Below are 27,056 nucleotides of genomic sequence, written 5' to 3' on the forward strand. Positions count from 1 at the left end.
CAGTATGCCGCTCCAGTGGAGGGAGCTCGCATTTATATACGCGCTCCGCCTCCAGCCGCGCACACGGCGTGCCTCGCCTCTTCTCACGGATTGTGGGAAACTGAGTTTATATCTCCGCAGGTCGCCTTTCAGTGTGGCTCAAATTGAACTACAGTGTCCACAAAGCACGGATAAATGACGAGCCTGAAAGCCAATCGGATGGCGAGCTGGAGAGAGAGCAAGCGCCAACCTCTCTCGACGGGGATTGGGCGAGACAGCAGTTTTGCTGTTGCTAAGATCATTGAATTTTTCGATTGGACCGCTTGGTTGTCACTCGAAGTTAACGTCACGTACAGCCAAGAAAGCAGTCCCGGGCTTTGCTTGGACAGTTCCAACTATGAATTCCGGGTACAAGTTCAAAAAGATCGAAATATAAAGAGCAAGGAGAATTTAAATGTGGCTATACGTTGCCCCTAAAACTAACAAAAGATTAATTTCGTTAATATTTTACAGCTCGCTGCTGCAAACCACCGTCACAATCAAACGTCAGTCGTACGAGCAAAACATACTTCCTCCCTACGTTTAAAACAAAGTGAAAGAGCCCACCCGAAGAGGCTAGTCCGTTTTTATCATTTTAGCAAAGAGAAACGATTTATTAAGACTAAATTTCCGCACGCCATAAAGTGTAAACTCTGATTGTAAACAAACGCGTCATTCCCGTATAGATTTGAGCAATAAAATTCTTTGATGTGAGTATTTTGTTGTGTCGCGCGGAGTGATACAAGCTCAAGGAGAGAGTGGTTAGAGGGGGCTGGCGGAACTGTGGAATCAGCGTAAACAAACGGCAAATGCAGTAAAGCCTCCAAGGCGAGAGCAGCTCCGAACCCTTCGCTTTTGTTAAGGGTGGGTCGGACGACATCAACTTTGCTTGATAATAGTCTTCAAAAAAGAAAACAAAAACGACTCAACGGAGCGCCGTCGAGAGCATTACTGCGACCAAGACTTTGTTTCTGAAGTGCAGCGTTAATGTCGTTTTACACGTGTGTGTGGAACACGCTAAGGATAAGCTAACATGCTAACGTGGGCTAGCGTTGGCTTTATTCCACGAAACAACACGTCAAACAATTAAAGTCACGTTAACACCCCCAAGAAACAATAAGTTGCTTATTGCGGTTTATAAGTGGTCGTTTTCGCCAAAATGAAGGCAATAACGCCACGACTGACGCCGTAAATGAAGCGACAATGTCGAACGGGTGACTTCGACGCGAAACAATGCATTGCTAGCATTTAGTAAAAGTGACAAGCGGCTCAGCCATCTTTAAATAAACACGTCCCGGTTGTTCACGTTTATTATAAAGAATCAGTAAACATTAAACAAATTGATAGAACGCCTGTAACAAGACAAGTAACGTTTGGGCCGATGTTTGGTTACACGCGGCCTGGTGTATTTGCTGGATACGTGCCACTTCCCGTATAGAGTTACGCACTATTTTGTTATTTAAACGTTGAAAATATTTTAATTGCCTCCTTGTTTTGGTTGCACAATCTATTTTGCATTGCTTAAACGTGCCATTAAATGTCCGTTTTGTAGATGAAACCGTGCGTAATGTTCGGTCGCTTCAGGAATTAGACTGTACCAAGCCCTCGGTGGTAGGCTCGTTTTAATAGGGAGGGCTAGCAAACTAGTTTGTCAAGCCACATACAATGTGCTCTGAAATGTCAAATTATAGCAGAGTTGATCAAATGCGTCATAAGCAAGCAACATGCCGTAAACCTGGTAACAATTTAACTACTTGGAGCAAAAAGTGTTGCATGTTATACTGATCCTAATTTACTATTTTGTTTGTTTTTTTTGTCAGCCATTTTGACTTGCTAAAATAATAGTAATAATAGAAGTAATAGTGGTTGTTGCACTGTAGGGGGATCTGGTGGCTCCTTTAAACTGGAGGAAACAGTGGTTCAATGATATGCTGGTTCTGCTTGGCTAATGCATTTTTAAAGTCATTTTTCATTGCTCCTGAGTATTTGTAGTGTCAAACTAGTATCAGTATACCAGTAGTAGGAGGAGGAGGAGTAAAGACGCGAATCCAATGGCAACTGTTTGGAGTAAACAAACAAAGGTACCATGTTAAACTGAGCCTGCTTAGCCATTTTATGTGTTTGGGGCAGCTATTTTAACACATTTAGGACTACTAGTAATAGCAATCGCATTGGTAATGGTAACCATAGTTGTATAACCAGGGAATTGTCTTATCTCCAAACTGTAATGTTTTTCTGTTTGCAGTAAGAAAAAAAAAGGCCCAGGTAGTTTGCGCCAAATGGCAGGCAGAGTCAGTTAATATGAAACCTTTAATGGCAGGCGAGATTGAGAAATCATAGGCAGGGCTGGTTGGTGTTATGGTTGGACTTGGATAGAGGAGGGAGCCAGAGAGCTACCACTGCCGCTGCACAGATCACAGCTTGTACGGATTAGCAAACTTAATCTTAACATGGCCACCGCCACTGCTGCAAATTCAGGGAAGATGAAAGATGGATATTGTTGTCAAGGCCTTCATCTTTGCAGGCCTTGAAGAACCAATTTAATGACCGTGCGTGTGTATGTGCGGTTTACCATTGTATATATGTTGAAAAAATAGATTTAGCTTTGGGGTACAATAGTTAGAGATTCATTTTTACATGGTGTCTGTCCATACAAGATGCAATGCACAAATAGGATATGAGCGAGCAATAACAGTGGATGACCACCTGGTGACGCTGCTTCCCCAGTTATGGACACATCGTTGTTGGCGCTTTTTAGTGTCTGTTTACTTAGAAAAATGTCTTTGCAGGTGGATCACTCCATCAGACAGTTAAAAGCGAGGTGATGTCATCCTTTTCGTGGAGGCCATTGTCGTGCTACGAGACACACTAGGTATGTTGTCTGGCATGCAGGGTAACAAAAGGTGAGCTAAAAAGATCCATTTTGACCATCTAAATGAGTTTTTATTCATCATTCAGTGACATGGAGAAGAAAGAGCAGCTGATGTGGGTCGAGAGGCGCGGTACATCCTCTGGATTGCTACCCATCATTCACAGGACTGATGCAGAAAATAGACATGTTATTTCACACTTAACATTCACATCTATATAAATAATGATTGACGCTAACATACAAGTAAATGTTTTTGTAACCGTCAAAAAATGTATGAGTCTTCAATGGAGCTAACCAGCTGGGGTTTTGTTTTAGCACCATGGATAATTTCAAAAATGACAAATAATTGGATATACATGTTTTTGCGGACAAATAAATTGTACTTATAGTTTTTGCTCCTTGTATGTTTTTAAACCTGAAACGGTTAAACATGTTTTTGTAAACATTTAAACAGTTTAGTCTTCCTTCAGTGAAGGTAATGCTCATATTCTGGACCCCATAATAGACCAATCAAAGTAGATGACCGACAGTAGACATAAAAAAGTCTACACACCCTTTTTCTATTTTTGTTAATTTTGATGCCAGGTTTTGGTTATTTCTTAATAATAATTAAAAAAAAAAACAGTCAGAAAACTTATTTTTCTACTATTTTTGAGATCTATAACTTATACAACAGGGGAAGTAGATATAAAGAACTGAGAGAATGTGATTGCACAAGTGTGCACACTTGATTTGAACTGAGATGGAGTTGTGTTGAGAATTAACCAAACACAATCAATCATGTTAGCCAACACCACCCACCATTTCTACCCCACCATGTTTCACTGTAGGGACACTGCTTTTTTCTTGTCTGACCACAGAATATTTTCCCAGAAGCTTTGTGCCTTGACAAATTGCAGTCCAGATTTTTAATGATTTAAAGATCTTCTCCTCATTGGTCATCTTCTATCAAATCCCCCTTGTCTCAAACACACACTCGTGGCGCAATCTGACACTGATGTACCTTGACCTTTAAGTTACCATTAGTATTATAGATAATATTATATTATCTGTCTTGTTAGGTTTGCTGCGGACCGTGAATCTTAAATTTCTTAATAATGTGTGTCTTTTAGTCTTCACCTGTAGAATGCGTATGTTACATGCCACCTGTGGGCCAGGTGTGGTACTGCTCCAAAGAAGACGAGGTCAAACCATGACCACTCACACTATCACACTTAATGGTGTCAATGCAGAAAATAAGCATATTCATGCCATTAATTGGATGTCATTCTTTTTTAAGCCATATAACTTGTAATGTGAATTGAGTAACCGCATTTAAGCCTGCGCGACTATATTATGTGCCATTTAAAAATAACGGACTAGAAATGGCGAGGCCTTAGTGACATGAGCGTCAGGTTGCTGTGTTGATGCAGGCGGAAAAGCTGCGCAAATGTGCGCCTGCTTTAGGGGTCATATTACGTGGAGGCACGGGGGCGCTGCACCGGGGAGGGACCGCAAGGAGCCCTCCCCCCCCTTTCCTCCCTCCCTGTCTCTCTCCCTCCTGTCTTTTCTCAGTGGCGCTTGTGAGTTCTGTTTGCGCCAGAGCAAGTCCGCGGAGGCACCTGGACGCAAGCAGAGTCTATTCCAACCCAAGCACGCAGGACGCCAGCGTCTTTCGGCCATCATGTTGGCCAGCAGCGGCAAGTCACCGGTTCCCTCCGCCAGGGAGCCCAAAGCCAAAGTGGCCGAGAAGACTACGGATCCCATTCGGAGGCTCGGTAAGTAACCTTACTTCTTTCCTTCTTCTTTCGTTTTCATTCACCGTCTGACTTTTAAACTTTTGATCTCTGACCTCATTAATAGCGCTTCATCACAAATGTGTTTTGTTATCTTTTTGCACATGTTTTTTTTAGACAGATTCCTTTGCATCTATATAGTGAAAAAGTAAAGAGCACTCATAGAAACCCACCTGCACATGATGAAATGTTATACATGTTTTACCTTACATAACCTATTTAACACAGGCTTGCCCGCAAAAAGGTGGAAAAAGGAGACCCAATTACGTATGTCTGAAGATGTCTGTGTAAACGTCAAAGACAATTTAGTGTCTTCTGTGCATCTATTTTTTGGCAGTAAACTGTTTTTGATATTTACAAAACATGAAACATGAAATTGTCTTTGGTGTTTACAAAAATATTTCAAGATATTTGAAGTAAAAGTAAAAGTATAACAATTCCTTTTATGGACTCTAACCGTGATCTAATAGCTCTTAAATTGACTCTAAATGTTGACAAATGTTCTAAATTGACTCTAAATGTTGACAAATGTTCATCTATAAAGAAAAGATTTTCTATGATTTTCTAAGTTTTTTTTTTATTGTCTTCAGGGTTTACAAAAACGTGAAGTTATTTGAAGTTGACACACAAAGTTTAGGAACTCTTTTAAGGACTTTACATTGTGTTTGATGTTGCCAAATATTCGGCTTTAAAGACAAAATATTCTTTGATATTTACACAATGTAACATTTTTGAAATTATCTTTGGGGTTTACAGAAACATGTCAAGTTATTTGAAATATGTTTTAAAAAACGGCAACTCCTTTCATTTTTTTTTTAAAGACAAAATTACATTTTTTTTTCCTTAAAAAATGTAAAACCTTTGATGGCTTAGTAGCTTTAACAGAAATATTTGAAGGTGTTAAAATTGTCTGATGTTTACAAAATATGAACGTTCCATGTTTTGAAAGACTACAACGCCTATGGTCTTTGCAGGCTACAAAAAACACAAACGAATTGTAAAAAAATCGGAAAGGCTTGATCAAAGATTATTCACAAAAATCTTTCAAAATTGTCTGTGAAGGCGACATTTTTCAAAGCCTAAAATTTTTGTTAGTGCCAACATGTCTTGGTGAAAGAAGTTTGTTTTTGTTTTTTTTTAACACCGATGGCATTTTTATGTCCATTCAAACCATCACAGCACTGAAATTTAAGGTCTTCATTAAGACTGCTAAACTGTATGTTGCAGGATGTTTTCTGTGACACTCAGATAGTCTCATAAATATGTTAAGCACTGTGTGTTTCATGTCATGCTAAGCTGCACCAGCGTAGTAACTCCAAGTGCACATTTCACTGCGACTAATACACCACAAGAAGCCCTCATTTAATGAGCTACATATAATGAGCGCCATAATCTAATGGTTGTGTTGTGTGGGCGCGGGCCAGCTTGAACGGAAGCAGGGTCATGTTTTTATTCCTCTTAATTCCCCATTTACACACCCACCCAACATGCAAGCCCACCCACCTAAAATAGACACCTGCTCATCTATAACAGTACTTGTCAAGACCCCCCTGCGATGGCCAAATATCTTTTTAAGAGCATATGTTGTTGTAGTCAGGCAGCCAACACTTTTATACACAAAATAACCTGGCGGCCAATCAGGTTATATAGTGTTACACATTGAGGGCTTATCTACAATATGCAGTTTAGGTGATGGAAAAAGATCCACCGGTAAGTCACACTTTGTACCTTCTCCGATATTAACTTTAATAAACAAGACAATGCATAGCAATACGTGTTTATGTCCCCAGTATTAACTGTTGCATTAGTGTAGTGCTTCTCAATTGTGTTTTGCAAAGCCCCCCTAAAAAAAAAGTAAACCATTCACGCACCCTGACTCTACGCGGCAACTATAAATATGATTATTATCTTTAAAAAAATATACCTAGAAATGTATCCTATTTAATATTAACAAAGAAAAAAAAGCAATAGAAATCAACATTCAGACATCTGTTTACTTCTTTTTTATAATGTTTGTACAGGTTACAGGTTAGTTTAAAACTGAAAAAAAATTACCAAGTGCATCAAAGTGTCAAAAAAAAAAAAATCCTTAGTTTTTTATGTAGTTACACTGAACATGCCAAAACCAAAGCTTTTTCCCAGGGCTCACCCCCCAAGGTGGCCTGCCCAACTATGTGTGGGCTGAAGGAATCAAAGACAAATTTGCCTTTAAATAGTTTTATGTATTTTTAACCTCAAAGACAATTGAGTCTTCAGTAAACTTAATGCAAGTTAACCAAGAACTTAACCATATTTTTCTAAACATCAAAGGTAGTTCATGGTCAATGAAGTTAACATATTTGTTTTACAAAATCAAAGACAGTTTTGCATCAATGACCTAATTTAGTCTTAAAGGACTTGACCAAATTTGAGGCATTTATTGTTAAGTAAACAATGTGTATGTTAAATTAATTGTAAAAACAATTTAGTGGCCTTTAATGAATATAAAATCTATATATTGAGCTGATACCTGATTTTAGTCCTTTATTTTCCCACCAACCATGTTAGTCAAATTATGTTAAATTCAGTGTATTCAGTGAATCCGCAAAGTGCAATTTCATTCATTTACAAGCATGCCAAGCCGTTAGGCAGCACTTAGTGTCACCAAATTCCATCCAATCAGAAAAAACCTTCGCCTCTGACATCACCAGCGTCTTTGGCAGGAAATAGAGTGATGACGCAAATATCCCGTTTATGATTGCTACATGCAAACGCAGATCCAGAGGATTTGGCAAATCTCCACTTTGGCCGGAGTTTTTGAGACTGTTGGTCTTGATTAAAAAAAAAAAAAAGCCCAGTCACGTATAGCATTGGCCATTTGTTTGCAAGTGTAGACTATGCCTGAGTGACGGATCGATGTTTTCCAGACAGAGTGCCAAATGCTAAAAATATTTAAAAAATGACTTAGACTGGTAGAAGAGGAGATTGAACATTAGAATTCATCCATTGTTTTAAACTTGTTGTAATCATTACCACCTGTGTCTCCTGACACCATTGGTAATGGTTTATCACCCGGTTAAATCTTAACGCACAGGAAACATACATAAGCACATCCAGGAATAACCGTGTGTTCGAGCTTAACTTAAGTATGCAGAAGCTACTATTTAGAAAAAAATAAATTTTTTTAGTGTATTGCACTGGGCAACACTTTTTTCTCATTGAAATACATAATTTAGCATGGCTGGGAAATTAATGTGTGCGCCGTGTTTCAGAGTCAAGGTTTCATGACCTGAAATGCATACTGTACACAATCTTGCTCAACACATTCATTGTATAGGCCTAAAAGTCAAATGCAATTTTTAGAATTAAGTATTAAGAGATTTTCATGTATTTTTGTTTTCTAAATATGATTTCCTCATATGATCGCCTGGGATGTGCAAGGAGGCGACGGCATTCAAGTAACCAATCGGCACATCGCAAAGTGACAATCTCACTCTGATTGGCTCTTAGCCAGGAAATGCAGTATAAAACTTTTAACCCCCACTTTATGTCGTATACTAAGCTCTGCAAAACCTCATTTTTCACTTGTAGTGTATGTGACAGATGATGTGTTGAAATGTGTATATACTTTTATGCAACCATTTCTGTAAATGGTTTTGGAAAGAATGTCTCCTGGGGTTGAAGGCATTGAAATATCTTCATGTTTATGCCTTCCAGTGAGTGTGACTGCCTATTACCAGAGTAGCATATTACTTGAATGCGGTTTTAGAGTTTTTGTCATAAGCTTGTCTACTTTCATAGGCTGATTGAAGTATTGGCTGTACGGTTAAGCTTTGGCTTTTGTTTTAGGTCCTAATGTACGTACCAACAGGACAGAGAATGACGGATCAGCAAAACAATTTAAAATGCCTCCCTCTGGTATTCAGGATAGTCTTGGACAAACAACAAAAAAACGTCCTTAGAAAAGGTATTTACTTTGCATTGTCACAGTTCATCTGATCCCCCAAGTTTCAATTAACATCGATTATGCATGCTCACTTGCATTCTAAATATGCGTGTTATAGCTCAAGGCTTGTCAGTGGAAACGGGAACTGCCAGTATAAGCCGGAGTTTTATGCAAACAGCTATCGCGGGCTTAGCTACTGTGCTCGTGTGTGACCTCGGAGCTGCTGGCTCCTCTCGTAGAATGTGGAATGTAGTGGATAATAAAAAAAAAAAAAAAAACAATACCCAGCCGGCAGATGCATTTATTACAAATCCAATGTGCTGCTGGATCCTCTTCCTTGAACTTTGACACACCTTTTCCAAGCTGTGATCTGACTCAAGCGAGCGCTCAAGTCTCCCGTAATAATGAAGAATTCACAATGAGTCACTTGTCAGTTACTTCAACTTTTCAAATGAAAACTCATATTTCTGTAAATCGACATCATTCCAATACATCAGCCCAATACTCCCTGTCACAATATGGATCGAATTTAAATAATTCTCCTTTGAGAAGTTGAATGCGCAATACCTATTTTCTGAATATTGCTGTATGCCCACTAGGTGGCGCAGTGACAAACTATACGAGATAAAATTATGGATCCTATCATTATGGGTCTATCTTAAGAATTCTTCTGACAAATCTCACACGAGCTTATTTTATTTTTTTATCTTAGCTGAGTGTAGTTGAGCCTTGCACATTTTGAGATGAGTTTAGCCCACCTAACATTATTTTGTAGACCTCAAAAGACAAGTTGTCAGACCTTGACCTCCATGTTTTGTAAACATCAGACAACTTTGACATTGCAAAGAACATAGATTTGATGTTTTCAGAAATATCATAAACCGTTTTGGCCAAAGAATATGCTTTGTCAGAAAGTTTAAGTTTAAGAATCTGTTTTTGCACTTTTCAACCATTGTAGTCTTAAAAAGGCTTAACCATTCCTTGAAATTCTCCTTTGGGATACCATAAAAGATTGTCTTATCTTCGCGCTGTATCTTTTTTTTTGTTTTATCTAATCACAGCTCATCTCAAAGGCAGTTTGAGTCTTTAACACATGTTTTTTTTTGTCTTCAATGATGTTAAAATCCACGTGTTTGGAAAATTGACAATTTATGTTCAGTGATGTACCCCTGTGAAAATATATTTTCACCCAAGTACCCCTTAACAAGTGCAAAGCATTCGGGGGTTTAAAAAAAAAAGACTTAAAACATGCCATCAGTGTGCCATTTAAATATATATATATATTTTTTTTTTCCCCCACAAAAAATAATCAACATGAAGTGTCATACCTATTCTCAAAAAGAAATAATTCTAAATAAATATTTGTCCACAGAAAAATATTAACTTTAAGTGTCCTCTTTTGGGATCAAAGTAGAGATGTGTTCACAAAAATAAATCATAATGAGAGGTGAACATAAAATTTGTTTTATGAACTTATATTTTCCTGTAACAATTACTTAATTAAATAATTAATTTTAAAGGATTTTTGCATGTTCTGTTTTTTATTATTTTTAATTTTAAAATTTTTAATTAAAATCTCGAGTACCCCCTGAAGTTCCTCTAAGTACCCCCATTTGAGAACCTGAAGTACCAAAGTAATGGATATTACTTTGGCATTTTACATTAAAGAGAAAGCATTGAAAGAAGACACTAGGGAACTGAAATTTCACCCAGATGGTGATATCATTTCAAAGTTTGAAGTGGCATGACCAACTTTCACTTCCAGGAAAGCTAAAATACTTTGAGTAGAATGTGGAAAAATGTGTCAAAAAAATTGACACAATACTGCACAAGGGTTAAAGTAATTGAGCAGCAAATGTAACCAAACAAGAGAAAGAAAAAATATATGTAAATAAGTACCAGTGATTTAATGTTTGGACATCAAAAAAAAAAAAAAGTCTTTGGGATTGGATGAATTAAAAGGCCCCAAAGAGAGCATATGAAGTGGGGCCCTCTTAGGGACTTAAAAATGTCCCCTGACCCCCTTCCCTTGTTTTGAATATTGCTTTGGCTCAGACATCCTCAGGCCGCCCTCCAGACCGGACTTAAGCCAGGCGGACAGCTGCCCTACTTTTGCGCCCGCCGCTTCTCACGCATACCCAAGTGCCGCGGCAGTGGTATCAGCGACACCTTTAATTCGTCTATATTTACGCAAGAGTGCGATCCTTTGGCTCGCTGGCTCCGATGGCACTCCTTATCCCGAGGGAAACCTGAACCGGGCCGCTCTGGGCCACGCTCCCGCACACCCGTCGGTGTTTTTGTCTATCGCGTTGAGCACCCTGGTTTGGTGATTTGGATATGCCGGGCCAGCTTGGTTGCTATCCATCCGGCATGTGCGGGGGGGGGCAAGGGAGCATGAAAATAAAACCCCCAAGAGTAACAACCCATTGGAATGTGTTCAAATGGACAGAAAACGCCACTGCAGACAATTTGCGCTAAAGAAATGAATTCAGGGACCAGAATAATAAACTGTGCATAACTGTACTGTACAGACGCACGGTCATACCTGAAATCAACATTCTTTTTTTTATGGCTTACCAGCACTTACAGCTGTAGGATTAAATGACCAAAAACAGCCTTAGCATTCTCTTGCGCAAAATAAACCCGAGTTAGCATTTATCTCATTTAATATTCCTCACCAGTTAGTTAGATAATATCCACTTGTTCTTAGTGGAAATGAAAGCCAATAGCAAAAATGAAAGCCAATAGCACTCCACTCCAAATCTCCCATAGGTGTATTTGTGAGTGTAAATGTGCCCTGTGATTGGCTGGCAGCCAGTTCAAGGTGTACCCTGCCTACTGCCTGAAGATAGCTGGGATAGGCTCCAGCATGCCTGCTACCCTTGTGAGGATAAGCGACTAAGAAAATGAAAAATATTTACTGATGACCCTTGCCTTGTTATACATGGGGAACAGGCACAGAGCCAACCTATGAATTATGAAAATTTGCACCTATTGAAATGCACTGGGAGGGAAGAAATATTATATTTGGTTTAATTGTTTTAAATTAATTTGTAATCAGTACTTTTTCTGCTAAAAATCTGCCGAAAAAAAATCGTACGTTCAATATACTGTAAATGTCATTCAATCTCCACTTTAGTTAGTCATTTTTCCTTGCCTCCATCTTGCACAATAGAAATGAACACAAATAGAATTGCTTGCCTTTTGTACAGTGAGAAATGCACTGTTGAAAAGGGTTATGGCCATTCGGGCGGCTTAACACTGTTGTCAATGACCTGCAAGTTCATGTGGGAATGCCTCGCATGTGGTAACAGCTTGGAACGAGGGCCCGGCAAAGGGGGGGGAGTTCTTTGTGTCCAAAGGGGCAAAGAAAAAAGAGGAGGGAGGGAGGGAGGGAGGTCGCCTACTTCTATGAGGCCTGCCCAAAGGAGTTGGTGTAATTCAAACGTTAGAATGCGCCGGCATTTTTCCAAGCTTCTCACAAATCTAGGTAAGACGGATCCGCTGGGAGTAATGTGACATGGGAGCTCTCTGCAAAGACTCGGAACCCTTTTCCTTTTGTCCTCGCTGCTATTCACGCCGCCAAACGGAGCGGCCATGCATAGCCGAAAAGCGGCTGCCCTTCTTAAGCGCGGCTACTGGAAAACACTTGCTGTAAGCATGGGATGGGATGTGAAAAAAAAAAAAAGATAGAGCAAGTTCACAGTATGTGTTTTGAACCTTTGGAATGAAAGCTGCGTAAACACTCCAGTTCCAAAATCAGATAACAAAGACGCTATTGTAGGGACCACACTGCAGCTTTTAAGGTGGAACCCAAGCAAGTGTAGCGCTAGAAAATGAGTTTTGCCCTCTATCTTTAAAATATTGTTTTGCTTACTCTGACCTCTTTATCCCAATCGGTATTTCTTCTTTAATACTATATTGCGTGTGGAGTTTATCCCTGATTACATTTCCATGCTTGAAGACAGAAGTCATTCATCCAGTTGGCAACTTAAAGCTAACTCCAGCCCTTCGTTTTCCTTGGCCGGCTCTCGGCCCGCCAGATAAATAAATCTGCATACAATAGTGAATGATTTACACAAGTCATGTGTGTGTTTTGTGGCCTTTTCGAGCGTGTCTGCGCTGAAAGACAAAAACTAAATCAGGATGTCCAATAAGGCTCTTTGAGTGATTTTGCTCCTGCAGTCAACATGCTGTAAAATCTGCACAAAAAAGTCTTTATACCACTCCAGGTTTGGGGATGGACAGTCAACATGAAAGGTGGTGTGCATGTTTTCACTGCAAACATAGAAGTGCAGCAGGGAAATTCCCTAAGTGTGGTGGGGTTGTGATGCATCTGTGTTTGTGAAATGCGAACATATCTCTGCTTAAAAGGAAGCAAACCCCAAAATTCTACTCAAAAAAGTTTGTCCAAGGTAGCCCACTAGTTTAAACATGGTATTTTGATTCACATTGCATTCACGGAATAAGAATTAATCTGCAAAATCTACCTATTATTTATCTATCTCTGTGGGTGGCCATTTTGTTTCTTGAAAGAGACGTCGCAGTGTTTCGAGGCCCAGCTAACGAGCAAACAGCTCATTTGGTTTCTGAGTTTGGTCATGTGACATTCGCAAGCTGAGCCCTGTGATGTAATTTTCAGTCGACAGCATGTGACATCGCCATTCCTTACTCTGCATGCTACCACCTGCAATCGCCAATCAAATTTTTATTCATATTTATTCTCAAAGTTCGAACTGCATTTGGTTTATCTTCAGTTTTCTGCTCCAAATGATGAATACTCTGCAACAAAGAGTAAATCTCCCGCCATTAAAAAAAGGTGCCAATGTTACGCTCCTAACGCCCATTTTTCGTGTGTGTGTTTGAGGTCTGCTGGACAACGAGGACGTACGCGTGATGATGCGGGGCTCCAACATGGTGAAAGTTCGCTCTCCGAGGTGGCAGAAGAGCCGAACGCTGCGGCTGCTGGAGGACGGACTCACCGTGTGGTGCGAGTCGTCCAAGAGCTCCCGCAAGGCCAAAGCCCGCCAGACATGTGAGTATTTAGAAATAAACTCAATGATGAGCTGGGCCAGCATGCCCATTAAGTGAGATGGGCAGATGATAAGGTCACTGTGGACTATAGGGGGCGGCTGAAAATTATATTATGATATTCCCAAAGCAATTAACCCGTGGGTGGCCGGGGATTTTTCACTAGCCTGGCCTTATTATCACCCAATTTGGTCTGAACTTGAAAGGGTCATAACATTGTCAAATATATATTTACTTTCAACCCCTCAAAATGTTCAGTGTCATTAGCCCTATCCATATATATATATATATATATATATATATATATATATATATATATATATATATATATATATATATATATATATATATATATATATATATATATATATATATATATAAATATATATATTTTTTGAGGGGGGACCTCAAAAGGTTTATGTACAAAAATGGGAAAAAAATGTGATACTATCAAAATTAATACGTTGAAAATTATGAAATTGAAATTTAGTATCTCATAGTGAGAGTATCATGACTTTGGAAGACTTATGCATTATGAGAGTCCAGGCTAAGCCAATCATCAAAGTCATTGAAAGCCTTGCAAATGTAATAAGTTGGCTGCTAGTGCCACCCAGTGGTTTTGGGATGTCAACCCAAAAATTTCTAGTTCACAAGTTGGCGTTGAACAGATTCATGCAAAAATGGCTGAAATGCACCATGAAACATCGGGTTTTCAATATGTCCAAAATTGTCAATATTTGCCATTTTGAACGACAGTAAATGAGCCTGACATGGGCTAAATTTGGTACCTATAAGGTGAACATTATGCCGCTTAATATCTTTCCATCTCATGTTTGCAAGCATTTAGAAGGGACAACAGCGTGGCATATTGAAAGTCGTCATATTTTGACAATCTGTGCAGTATTTTAGCCTCCGGGTGTTTTTTTAATGCTTTTTCATTGATATCACACATCAAAAACATAAAAAAGCCCAAGTTGGGTCAAAATTTCCCCCAGGGGTTAAACAAGCAAAAGGGAGAAAGGTGAATGAATTAGAAATTAATGTCGTAACTAAAAACAATCTACAAAGAAAAACGTCCAGAGCAAGCACCTCCCCTCGTTGTCGGAAATAACACTTTGGCTCCTCACGCTTGTTTATGCATGATAACCTTCTTGGTGTTGGAAGTACAGTACGTCCCTCGGAGCGGGAGGAGGAAACGGGCTCGAGGAGCGGCCCGGAAAAAGGGAGAATGGAAAGCGCTCATGCGTGAGAATAGCCCGCTGACCATAAAAAGTTCTTCAGAGGAAACTAAAGCCATGTCAGAAAAGGTGAAAGGGAGTTTTACCCTTAAGGCAAAAGTGTAAAACTGTTCCTAATCAAGTGTCCAGTCAATTGAAAAGAAAATGTGAGTGATTATGTGGGCAGGTAAAGTCACGGTCACTGATGGGCTTTTTACGGAACACTGGCTGCCCACATACTCGCTCTTTATTACTCATGAATTCACCTATTCACCATTTTTTTTTCTCTTTCTGTGGCCCTTGATATCATTGTGCATTTGGGTGCATGATGAGTTAGGCGCAGCGCAGCAGATATTTAAGTAGGTGTGATGCGACGACTGCATTCCGGCGTATCGGCTCGATATGACACCTACACAGACACACACAGCCGTGTTACTTTTGTCACATCCTTGTCAAAAAATAACCACGTAATGCAAGGTAATTTCTGAAGTCGTTTCATAAGCTCAGGGGAGAGAATGAGTCTATTATGACTGACAGTTCACACTAGTCGTGTTAAAAATGGAGGTACTGATGTATTCTAATTCTACATTTAAATCCCTTTCAAATGATTGATTATACATGGAAGTAGCTCAAAAACGGACAAAGTTACAGCAAGTTGAATGTTGCCAAGGTGAAATCCTTAGTTTTGAGAGAAACACGTTTAACACTTTGGCACAAACATCTTTCAACGGTGCGCATGATCGACTAATTTGAATTTGAATTTCATTTTCGTACATTACAATTACAATCTGAACCTTTTGGCTGCCGGTAACATGAATGAAAATCCCAAAATGGACATCGCTATCGAAACTTCGGATTTTCTTTAATAATGCTAAATTAATCTCTGCGACATAACCTGCTTTACAATATATAGAAAACAGTTTTTAGATACAACTCAAATGTAACATTTTCCTGTTTTTAAAAAAAATGGCACTTTGATGGTAAAACAAGCATTTTGAGTCTAACTATTACTGTATATCCATATTCAAATCTAAATTAATTCATTTTTTTGGGGGCATAATAGTGGACAATAATTTTGATGACCAGCATTTTTGTGTGAAAATATGTTAATTGGCTGCATTTTTTTTTTTGTCCAAATCTTGGTTGTTTGGCTGAATTTTGCAATTTCGTGACAAATTGCAAAAACAAGTATTATAAACTGAAACTATATAATTTTGTATGGTAAAACACATTTCATTTCTGGATGTTGTCATGCTAAAGATGGAGAATAATGAAGAAAACTATTTCAGACAAATTTTGTACATTTATGCCTTTTTTAAATTTGTAGTAAAATGTGGTGTTTGCTAAATATTGTGTTTTCCTGGGACCATACAGGAGTTTTGTGACAAGATTCATGGCAAAAACTAACTGCAGGTCCTGTAGGTGTCCCAATACATTTGCCTGTATAGTGTGTCCGAGGACAACGGTCACCAAGGTGAAGAAACTTCAGGGGATAAATGAAAATTTAACGGGGTACAATTGAATGATTTTTAATGCCTGTACAGGAAATGTACATTTGTCTTTTCAAATCAAGAGCAAAGTAACTGGAGCATGAAGCAACTTATTGCTAAATTGAACTAAATTTGAATACATATTTTGTCAAATGTTTGTTAGGTATTACATGAGAGTGCAATGTGATTAGTCAGACCAGATATAAAATTATGATATTTTACGACGTTTCATATGAACTTGCTAAATAAAATATGCCTGGTGATACCACTACAAAGTTTTATTAAATCAAAGATGTATGGCACAGCACTCTGTTTCAAAGTCTTTTTTTTTTAATAATATATATGTTGCCCTGGTTAGGGGGTATTTTGCTGAATGATATTTCACAGTCGGTACAGCCTAGAAAAATGTCTGCCCTAAATGTGGAGCAGCAGAATGTGAAGCACATGCTATTTCCCATCAAGCCGCTATGTAACTGGTGGAATTTATGATTCCCTAAAAATTCCTTTGACACCCGAACCTCAAACATTTCTGTCCAGTCTTATTTTTACTTCCAGCCAAGAAGCTCCCGTATGTGACGTATGCGTACATTAATGCCGAACACTTGGACTCCCCCGTCTCTAGTTGCCGTGACCGAGGTGGAGTGCGTGCGCGAGGGCTGCCAGTCGGAGGCGCTGCGCCGGATCTCGGGCTCGGTGCCGGACAGCCGCTGCTTCACCGTGGTCTTCCGGGGGGCCCGCAAGAGCCTGGACCTGCTGTGCCCGTGCGAGGACGAGGCGCAGCGCTGGGTGCGAGGCCTGCGCACCCTGAAAGAGCGTGTGGCCAACATGACGCAGAAGGAGAAACTGGACCAATATCCTTTGTGAAAATGTACCATGAATTCAACATAGCATCTGTGCTAAGCACCGGCTATCTTCAGAGCCTTCTTTACTCTATTATACGAAAAATAAATCAATAAATAAAAACTATAAATAAGTACCGTGATTCCACATATATAGGACACAGCTGTGTATAGGAAGCACCCATGATTAATGGTCAAATTCTGGTATTTTCTATGTTACCGTGCGCAGTACCAACAGTTTGGTGACAATGTAAAACCTTTAGCACAATAGAATATATTTTAGGAGCATTTGAGGGTGTAAGGTAGAGTTTTTATGAAGTGTGCTGTTGAAATGAATGTAAACCCTAACTCCTTGTTATCCTGTTTGGTCTGCTACGGGCTCCATCTAGGTCGACATGCGAGGTCCGTTAGCCAGTTTGCCCAAACTTTGTGGCAGCCTCACACTTTTTAACCTGCTCTGTTATGAGAATTTCTTTCTTCTTGAAAACTACTGTAATATTCCTGTGCGTGAACAAGGATGGACTCGGATGCTGGTTTTGTACGATTGCTTCTTCTTTTGAAAATAATGTGGTAATAACCTCGGCTAACACGAGCTGCTAACAGCCAATTGACTTCCGCTCTCTAGCGCATCCCATTACCGGAATTACTGTAAGTGAAAATATATCCGAAATGTGGATCTGTATGTCATAACTCTGCTTATGTGGCTGACCAATGCATCTTTAAGCATCTTTAAGCTTCCGTTTATAGAAGAGGTCCTGAAACCACCGGTCTACGGCCCGGTACCGATCTATGGATTAACTGGTACCAGGCCACGCCCGAAAATAATGATGTTTTGGAAATAATTTAGTTTATCCTTTAACAGTTCATTCATTTGTACTTTGTTTGGTTTGATCTTTGTTTTTTGGCGCTACCTCTGGCCGCTGTTGATATTACATTTTGTAGTCAGGAAGGACGGTGTGGCTTCATTTGAGAGCAGTCACTGTGGGTGACCCACACGTGCTGTATCTCTGTGAAATCTAGCCCACGAGTGTCTTTAAATTGTACTGTCTTTGTAAGAATGTTGTTATCAGTTATATGATTGTTTTAAACAGTGTAATTTGTGGACATTTTTGTGTTTTTTCAGGCCTTAGTATTTTTGGAAAAATTTGTTGGGTTTGGGGACTTCTGGTTTCTGGGACACACCCATACTTTTGGCCTTCATTTTTGCGGAAAAAATGCATTCTATATTTGAGATGTTATGGATCTTGGGTTTGAACGTTGACAATGTAAAGACGTGGGAGTGAATGATCTTTTCTGTCCGACTATCTTCCTTATCCCCCCCCCCCCCACTTGGATCCGCGGTTACCTTCGGCGAGCGGATCAGAACCAGGACGGCAAGATGAGCTACGACGAAGTCCGCCGGCTACTGCAAATGATCAACATCGACCTGAGCGAGCAGTACGCTCGCTCCTTATTCAAGGTCAGCCCGTTTAGCCTTCACTGCCCATCGGCTGCATTACAGCTGTTAGTATTTGCTTTATGTTCCTTGCTGCCGATGGAATGTGATTTACATCGCCTCCTGAGAGATTTCTTTCATGTACACAGCTGTTGAAATGCTTTCTCGATGGGGAATCAGGATCACACCCTCCTCGAAACAAAACAACCAAACAATAGCATCACATTTTTGCTCCCTTTTTGTTCTTGACTCTCTTTGTGCTCTAAGAAGCCCGTCAGAGGACTGACTAGATTGCTAGTTCTCAACCTTTTCTTTTCATGATCGACACCCTGATTTTATTATTGTTTTTCTTTGATTTGATTCATCGACTTTTGGAACTGAATTTGTGACGGTATCTCTAGGCGAATTTTTTCAGCAAAAGATAGATCAAGACATAAATAAAAATATGTCACCTGGATGGCCACATGGCACAAGTGAAAGAAATTATTCAGAAAGTATTGTAATATGATCAATATCATGGCTCCTCTCACCACTATTTTGTGATAATTGCACCCTGTCACACCTCATTATTGAAAATGTACACATCTTATTAGTCATGTGATGGTCCCATAACAAGTTCATCTTTAGGGATGAACAATTTTGAGAGTTAATTTCACTGCAATTTGTCTCTTCCCACTATAGATTTTTTTTTTCCCGAACACAAGCAATATCTAATACAATAAACAGTATCAGATTTTTTCAACATCTATATTTTGGTCTCATAGGTAAAATACGATTTATGGATTCATATGAAAGACAGTTAATTTACCTATTACGGAACCCTTTTGACTTCAAGTCTTTTAGGAGTTTTTTCTGACAACTTCACAAAGTTATACTAAATAAATTTGAGGTAACCATAAATCAATCAATCATAAATCAGACTACAACAATAATGGAAATGATAGTGTGCCTTTAATCGCTTTAACTTTTACTTTAACCAAAACATGGTCTGCACTTCTTAAAACTCATTCACTCCCAAAGACGTTCCTTATACGTGTTTTTAACAGTCCAGACATTCAATGCCAGGTATTTATTTACATTTTTTTTCTTTTTTTTGTGTTGGGGTGGAGAAGGGTGTAAAATAGGCTCGTATTGAATGTTTTAAAGACCAAATTGATCCAAGCACTATATAAAGGCAGATGCGTTATTCCCAGAGGTGCGACCGGTCCGGGGACAGCCGTCTGGACCACAACGAGATCGAGGAGTTTTGCCGGGAGCTGCTTCGCCGACCCGAGCTGGACGCCGTCTTCCGTCACTACTCCAGCAACGGCTGCGTGCTGTCCACCGCCGAGCTGCGAGACTTCCTGGGGGACCAGGGAGAGGACGCCAGTCTGGCCCACGCCCAGAACCTCATCGGCACCTATGAGCTCAACGACTGGGGTGGGTCAACGTCGTTAATAGTCGAGTTGTTTCGGAAAATGTTTTTATAGTCATAGTTTTGAGCATTTTGCATGTTTTGAACTCCTGTTTTCATGCCACCTTGGCAACACAGCGCAGCTTCAGTTCAAGTCAGTCATGATTTTGATACAACTGTTTGAGAATTTTCTTAGATGTGTTGCAAAATTAAACAAAATTCATTATTGATTTGTATTAGTTTTTCTGTGCTTTAATTGAAAAAAGAAGTTACATGCATTTCCTTGACAATGAACTCATTCAATCCCCAAAATATTTGTGTTTTTTAAGAATCTAAACTTTAAATACAGGAACATTTTTGATAGGAATTCTTTGTTAGACATACTTAAAAAAAAAAAAAACCTAGAAATTTACCCATTCAATCTCAAAGAAATTTGTTACGAAATAAGTAATCAATTACCTTATGTAATCAGGTACTAAAGTAATTGATGACTTCATAGACAAATCGTTTTTCGATCAGTTATAATTAATTACAAAGTAATCGATTACTTTGGATCATTAATATCTAAAGTAAACATCTACTTTAGATTGTTAATGACAAAAGTAATCAATACTTTAGGTATTCACGTACTAAAGTAATTTTTTTAGGAATAATAATAGTTGATACTAAAGTCATTTACTTTGCTACTGAAGTATTAAGGTAATTGATTATTTCATTACTTGATTACCAAAAGTATCCAATTACTTCAGTATTTAATTGCCTTATTCATCTATATATATATATATATATATATATATATATATATATATATATATATATATATATATATATATATATATATATATATATATATACGGTATATATAAACTAAGTAGTTTGGATTGAATCTCTTAAGTGTCTTTAAAAAATGTAAAAGTATGTGTTTCGAATTGAAAGAGTTCATTTTCCAGTTCAGGCTCAGGTAACAACCAATCTGTTTTTTGAGTGTAGCCATGTGACTTTTGTGAGTTGAGCTGATGGTTTTTAGAACTGCTGCGTGATCATGGCGGTCTTAAGAGTTGGCTTCAAGCCAAGGTACTCCGAGTACTAAATGCACCACCGCTCTCTTATGAAATCAAAATCATGATTACTGTCACCCAAAAGAATAAAACGAGTAATGTGATTGGGATTACAGCACAAAGGAACCAGTTCATGACGCAGAACGGCTTCACAATGTACATGCTGTCGCGGGAGAACGACGTGTTGAACCCGGAACACGGCCGCGTCTACCAGGACATGAGCCTCCCCCTGGCCCACTACTTCATCTCCACCTCGCACAACACCTACCTCACCAAGGACCAAGTGACGAGCGCCAGCAGCACCGAGCCCTACATCAGGTATTCGCAACGCCGGCCTTTTCCTGGTCTGGAAACTCAAAATGAGATTATTATATATATATATATATATATATATATATATATATATATATATATATATATATATATATATATATATATATATATATATATATATATATATATATATATATATATATATATATATATTTTTTTTTTTAATTTAATTTTATTTTTATTAATTGTTTGTGCGTCAGAGCCTTGATTCAAGGGTGCCGCTGCGTGGAGCTGGACTGTTGGGACGGAGATAAAGGAGAGCCGGTCATCTACCATGGTCACACGCTCACCTCCAAAGTGCCTTTCAAGGAGGTCATTGTCACCATCGCACAATATGCCTTTAAGGTGAGACCACACATCAAAGTCTCAAGGTGCCTTGAAATGTTCTCGAGTCCCCAAAAAATTACAATCAATACTTTTCTTTGTATTTTTCACATATATGTATTTAGTTTTATTTCTATGAGCTGTTATGTAATTCAGTAAATTAAGTAATATTAACCTCTTTAAATATGTTTATTTGTAGTTTTTAAATCATTAATATATTATGATACTGTTCATTTGATTTTATTTAGTAGGACATTAGTTCTAACAAACATAATTATCATTCGTTAATGTTTTGTGTGTAGAAAAAATATCAGATCAACATTTTTTGAAGAAATGCACATTTTATGTCACGAAAGAATAAATATAAAAATATGTGGATTTATTCAAATGATAGACAAATGATACAAAAAATGTGCTTGACTATAAAAAAATAATCAATACAATCAATCCATCCATCCATATACATCACAAGGGTTGGCTTGCTGGTGTCTATCCCAAGTTAATTTGAGCAAAAATGACTAAAAATCGTTCAGCAAAAATATTTAGGAAAAAATTACCAAAAAATACAAAGTATTGTACTAAAAATATTTAATCATCATATAATAACTGGATGCGTGTTATATAAAAATATGCTGTTTATTTTTAATATTTTGGGGGGGGGGTGCAAAACTATTTTATAAAAAAAGAAAAGGAAAGAATATTGCACAGTAGTTACCAAACAAACAAAATAAAACAAAAAAATACATTTTATGACAAATACAAAATATTAGCTAAAAAACGCAAGACAAATGATTATTTAAACACGTTTATATCTGTGTAATTGTGTCATATATTCATGTTAAGTTGTCAGAACAGAAATTGATTTGCGTGAAGCTCATACAACTACTATCTGAAGTGTGAATATCTCAACTGTCCTGTTATCAAAGTGTCCCTTTTGTCCACCAGGCGTCTCCCTACCCTCTAATCTTGTCCCTGGAGAATCACTGCTCCGTGGAGCAGCAGGTAGTCATGGCCAAACACCTCCGCGCCATCCTGGGCAACAAGTTGCTTAACAAGCCCCTCAGTGGCCACACACTCAAGGACCTGCCCTCACCCGAAGTATGAACCGCACGCTCGTGCAAAAAAACATACTCAGACGTCCTAACCGCGGTCCTTGCAGGAGCTGAGGGGACGCATACTGGTGAAAGGGAAGAAGCAAATCCCTCATCTGGGTCAGCTGAGCAAGAACGGAAGCTACGGCAGCTTCTCCTCAAGCTCCGAGGACGAGCAGACGGCCGGGAACAAGAGCCCGCCAAAGAAGGATCCGGCAAAGGTCACAACATTAACAGTTCTTACTTCCACCTGTCAAGATATCGTCTTGTCCCTTTGTGTGTTTGTTCCTAGCCACATTCTCCAAAGATGTTCATTTTACATAAAATTAACTCATTCAATGCCATTGACGTAGTTTCACGTTTTTGAGAATCCAGACATTCAATCCCTGATACTTAAGTACCAATTTAATACGTATTTGGAAAATGTTGTCCTCAATGTACTTAAGTATGAATTTAATACTTAAGTATCTGGGATTGAATGCCCGGACTCTTAAAAAATGTGAAAATACGTCCCTGGCATTAAATGTATTAAATCCTCAAAACATGTTTTTATGTTGATGTTTTTTTAAGTGTGCAGATATTCAACCCCAGCTACTTTTAGACAGTTTTAACCAAATTTTGGTGAACATTTTTTTTAATTAAAATGTAGGATTTCCGGAAAAAACGTTCAAAAATGTCTTCAGGATTGAATGAGCCAAATACAGCCTTTTTATCTACACTGCACACTACTTGGTTGTCTATATTTATTCATCCGTGCGCTCTAATCACAGTTCCCCCAAGAAAAAAAATCCTTGAGAAAAAATATGACTGACCTCCAAGAAGGCCCTAAAAATACCTTTCAACTGCTCCACTCTAGCGTCCTCTGCTGGATCCTCTGCGTAATACACGGTCCTGATTTCTGGTGAATGTGCTGACCGTTATTAGGTGTGCTCCAAAATGAGCGGGGAGCTGTCAGAGTTGGTGGTGTACTGCCGCAGCGTCCCCTTTTGCGGTTTTCCAAACGTGGGTGAAAAGCCGCCGGATGAAATGTCCTCTTTCTCCGAGAACGACGCCCTGAGGCTCATCAAAGACTCGGGTAAAAATCCAACTGAGACCGGGCAACATATCACACCATTCATATTTCATCCGTATCGATACTGTTGTGGAACTTATCATCATACCAAACATCGCAATATCAATAAATATTGTATTGATGCTGCAGCATATTAGATATTTGATGAGTTTAAATACAATACAAAACACATGTAGACAAACATAAACAATAAGATGCGTCACTATCAATACGGCATGTTGCAATATCGCAATTTTTTTTCAGCAAATAAGACATGACACACCTGAAGGTCAATATTTCACATTGGCATTACAGATGATGTCATATCATTATATCAATTTGGGATTCAGTTAAATGCATAATGATGTATCCTATGCTCATTTTTCAGGAAAGCTTTTTGTGAGGCACAACAGCAGGCACCTGAGTCGGATCTATCCGTCCGGACAGCGCCTCCAGTCGTCGAACTTCAATCCCCAGGAAATGTGGAACGCTGGCTGCCAGATGGGTAAGCATTACAGTTTCTATTGCTGCCAGATTTCAACCAATAAGGGTTTGTAGTTTATGTATATAAAAAAATATATATATCTGCTTCGGTGCAATAACAAAGTATTTGTATTTTGGTATTTCCAATTTTTTTGGTGTGTAGTGGCTCTGAACTTCCAGACCCCGGGTGAGCCGATGGACCTGAACCAGGGCCGCTTTCTTCCCAACGGCCGTTGCGGCTACGTCTTGAAACCCGGCTTCCTGTGCAGCGGCGATTCCGACTTCAACCCGGAGAACACGGGCGGCGGTCCCGGTCACATCCCCACGCAGCTGACGATAAGGGTAACTTCAATCAGTAATTATGATACGTATTTATACAGATTTTTTTATTTAATTGATTTTTTTTTTGTCAGGTGATATCAGCACAGCAGCTTCCCAAAATCAACACGAACAAAGCCAGCTCCATCGTGGACCCGCAAGTGTGGGTTGAGATTCACGGCGTGGCCATCGACAACACCAGAGACAAAACACACCGCATCGACAACAATGGTACTTGCGTTATGTTATTTGGGTTAAAACAATCATTTAACAGGTTAATAATAGAACTGGTCTGGTGCGCCCCCTGTAGGATTCAACCCGCAATGGGACTGCACACTCAATTTCCAGCTGCAGGTGCCCGAGCTGGCGCTGGTGCGCTTTGTCGTCGAGGACCACGACCACACGGCCAAGAACGACTTTGTGGGGCAGTTCACGTTACCCTTCACCAGTTTGCGTACAGGTAATGCTCATTTCTTTGCTTACCGATGCAACACAAAAGCATGAGAGTGGTGTGGGAAAAAAAAGGAACACAATTTAGTTCAAATGGATTTTTGATTTGCAGCATATAGATGTCATTGGCAGTGAATGAGTAGCTTAGTCAAAATTGATCTTTGTCGCCAATGGTAGTGAATGAGTTAAGAAACAGTGAATACAGTGATTGTATTCACAAATTATGTTTTTCTTCTGGCGAGTGGGAACATTTCTGTTATTTCCTGTAAAATTGACCTAATTTCACACATGATCTCATTGTAGCTTGGAACTATAGTGAAGTCAGTTGAGGTACTTCATTTAGACAAATGTAGGGCTTTGCAACAACTGTATGTTGTGGAACATTGCTGCCTAGAAACCATTGAAATGAGTTGAGAGTTTTTACGGAGACAAAATAGTGCTCTGTGGCTGTTTTATGCCATCCAAGTGTCAAGGAACTATGTTAAAGTACATTGAGAAGCTTCATTTGGACAAAAGTAGGGCTTTACAACCATCGTCTGACACTTTGTTGCCAAGGAACTATGTTAAAGTGAGTTGAGCTTCATTCAGGTAAACAAAGTGCTTTGCTGTAATGTTGTACCATCTTGGTGCCAAGAAAATGTATTGGATGAGTTGAGGAGCTTCATTTAAACAAAAGTAGTGTTTTGCCACCATGTCGTGGTACCCTGGTGTAAATAATATATTGAAATGAGTTGAGGCAATTCTTATAGACAAAAATAGTGCTTTACCTTCTGGCCAATGAACTATGTTGAAAACATTGAGACCTTTGCCACCTTCACCTGGCACTTTAGTGGCCAGGAAACAATGTTGAAGTGAGTTGAGGAGCTTCATTTTGACTAATGAGATGAACAAACATACATGATTTTCAGTAGATTTTCATAATAATTTTCAGATAAATTGATGGATAATTTCCTGAAGCTCACAAATGTGTAACAATGTCGTTTCCTAATCTTTGATCATCTGCACTCAGGTTACCGACACGTCCATCTGCTTAAGGCCGACGGGTCCCGGCTGGCCCCTGCCACGCTCTTCATCCATGTCAGAGTGTCCCGCAAAGGCGTTCCCATCAAACACGTGTGTGAAAGTACGCCTTCCCCCCAGAGAAAAGTTTAACCTTAACTAAGTGAGACCTAAGTTCAGGGCTGGGCAAAGTTTAGTACTCAAGGTCTACACTGGATTTTTAAACCGGATGTAACGAATTTGTATTATTTTGAACATTAATCAGTTTAACAACTGTCTGAAAATATTAACACATTTTAGGGAGGAAGAAAAGACAGTTTAATAGAACAAATATTGTCTTTTAGATGAAACAATGATTACAAAGAAGCACGAACGAAGTACTAAGAACAAACAAAAAAAAACTATTTACAGTACTTTGGCACTTTTAATGTCTTTTAATATGTTTTACCTCAATAACTTGAACTTAAAATGACACAAACAAGCAGTATTACATTTAAAAACAGATGTTTACGTGTTTCCTAATATGATCTCCTTGCTAGATTCCACATAAGCTATGGAAAAGAGATGATTTAATTTGCTCATTTTCACTAGGATACCAGCGCGCCTTTTCCTTGCCCTTTATGGTGCCAAAATAGGGCAAAAGAACTGGCTGATTGTTGGAGTTCAACCTTTCAGTATTACAATGTTTTTCGTAGTTTAAGAGGTCATTTTATGCAGTGGTCTATTTATTGTGACTAATACCTATTGCAAATTAATAAATCAGCTACTAGTACTGTTATATATTTATAGATGAACTCAAAAGTCATTAATATTGGGGATATTTTTGTGTTAGTAATTGTTTTGTTGTTTTTTGTATCAAAGCACTTTTTGGTGCTGTTGTCCCTTAACGTTCTACCACAACCCTGTCACTGTTGTCCATGAAGTGCCAATAAAGTTTTAATCAAGTGATTTTTG

The 27,056-nt window shown here is 38.9% G+C and overlaps 1 protein-coding gene across 3 annotated transcripts; it reads left to right on the plus strand.

Moving 5' to 3' along the window:
• Nucleotides 1–729: 729 nt before the first annotated feature.
• On the plus strand, nucleotides 730–27,050 carry plcd3a (phospholipase C, delta 3a). Of its 3 annotated transcripts, none has more exons than XM_088437067.1 (17): nucleotides 730–882; nucleotides 2,808–2,890; nucleotides 2,977–4,647; nucleotides 13,458–13,625; nucleotides 16,951–17,179; nucleotides 18,497–18,626; nucleotides 19,796–20,021; nucleotides 21,170–21,371; nucleotides 21,587–21,731; nucleotides 22,656–22,808; nucleotides 22,870–23,022; nucleotides 23,726–23,876; nucleotides 24,241–24,357; nucleotides 24,499–24,677; nucleotides 24,749–24,884; nucleotides 24,964–25,113; nucleotides 26,113–27,050. In XM_088437067.1, exons 3-17 carry the CDS (start codon nucleotides 4,320–4,322, stop codon nucleotides 26,253–26,255), a joined length of 2,610 nt encoding a protein of 869 aa, XP_088293193.1. In that variant the 5' UTR covers nucleotides 730–882; nucleotides 2,808–2,890; nucleotides 2,977–4,319; the 3' UTR covers nucleotides 26,256–27,050. The 3 variants fall into 3 exon arrangements, with proteins under 3 accessions (XP_088293193.1, XP_088293195.1, XP_088293194.1); XM_088437069.1 differs by lacking the exon at nucleotides 730–882 and adding an exon at nucleotides 895–1,756; XM_088437068.1 differs by lacking the exon at nucleotides 730–882 and adding an exon at nucleotides 1,769–2,099.
• Nucleotides 27,051–27,056: the final 6 nt, after the last annotated feature.

The sequence above is a fragment of the Hippichthys cyanospilos genome, chromosome 16 (genome assembly GCF_059441005.1).
Source record: "Hippichthys cyanospilos isolate Australia breed blue-spotted pipefish chromosome 16, RoL_Hcya_1.0, whole genome shotgun sequence".
NCBI classification, from domain to species: domain Eukaryota; kingdom Metazoa; phylum Chordata; class Actinopteri; order Syngnathiformes; family Syngnathidae; genus Hippichthys; species Hippichthys cyanospilos.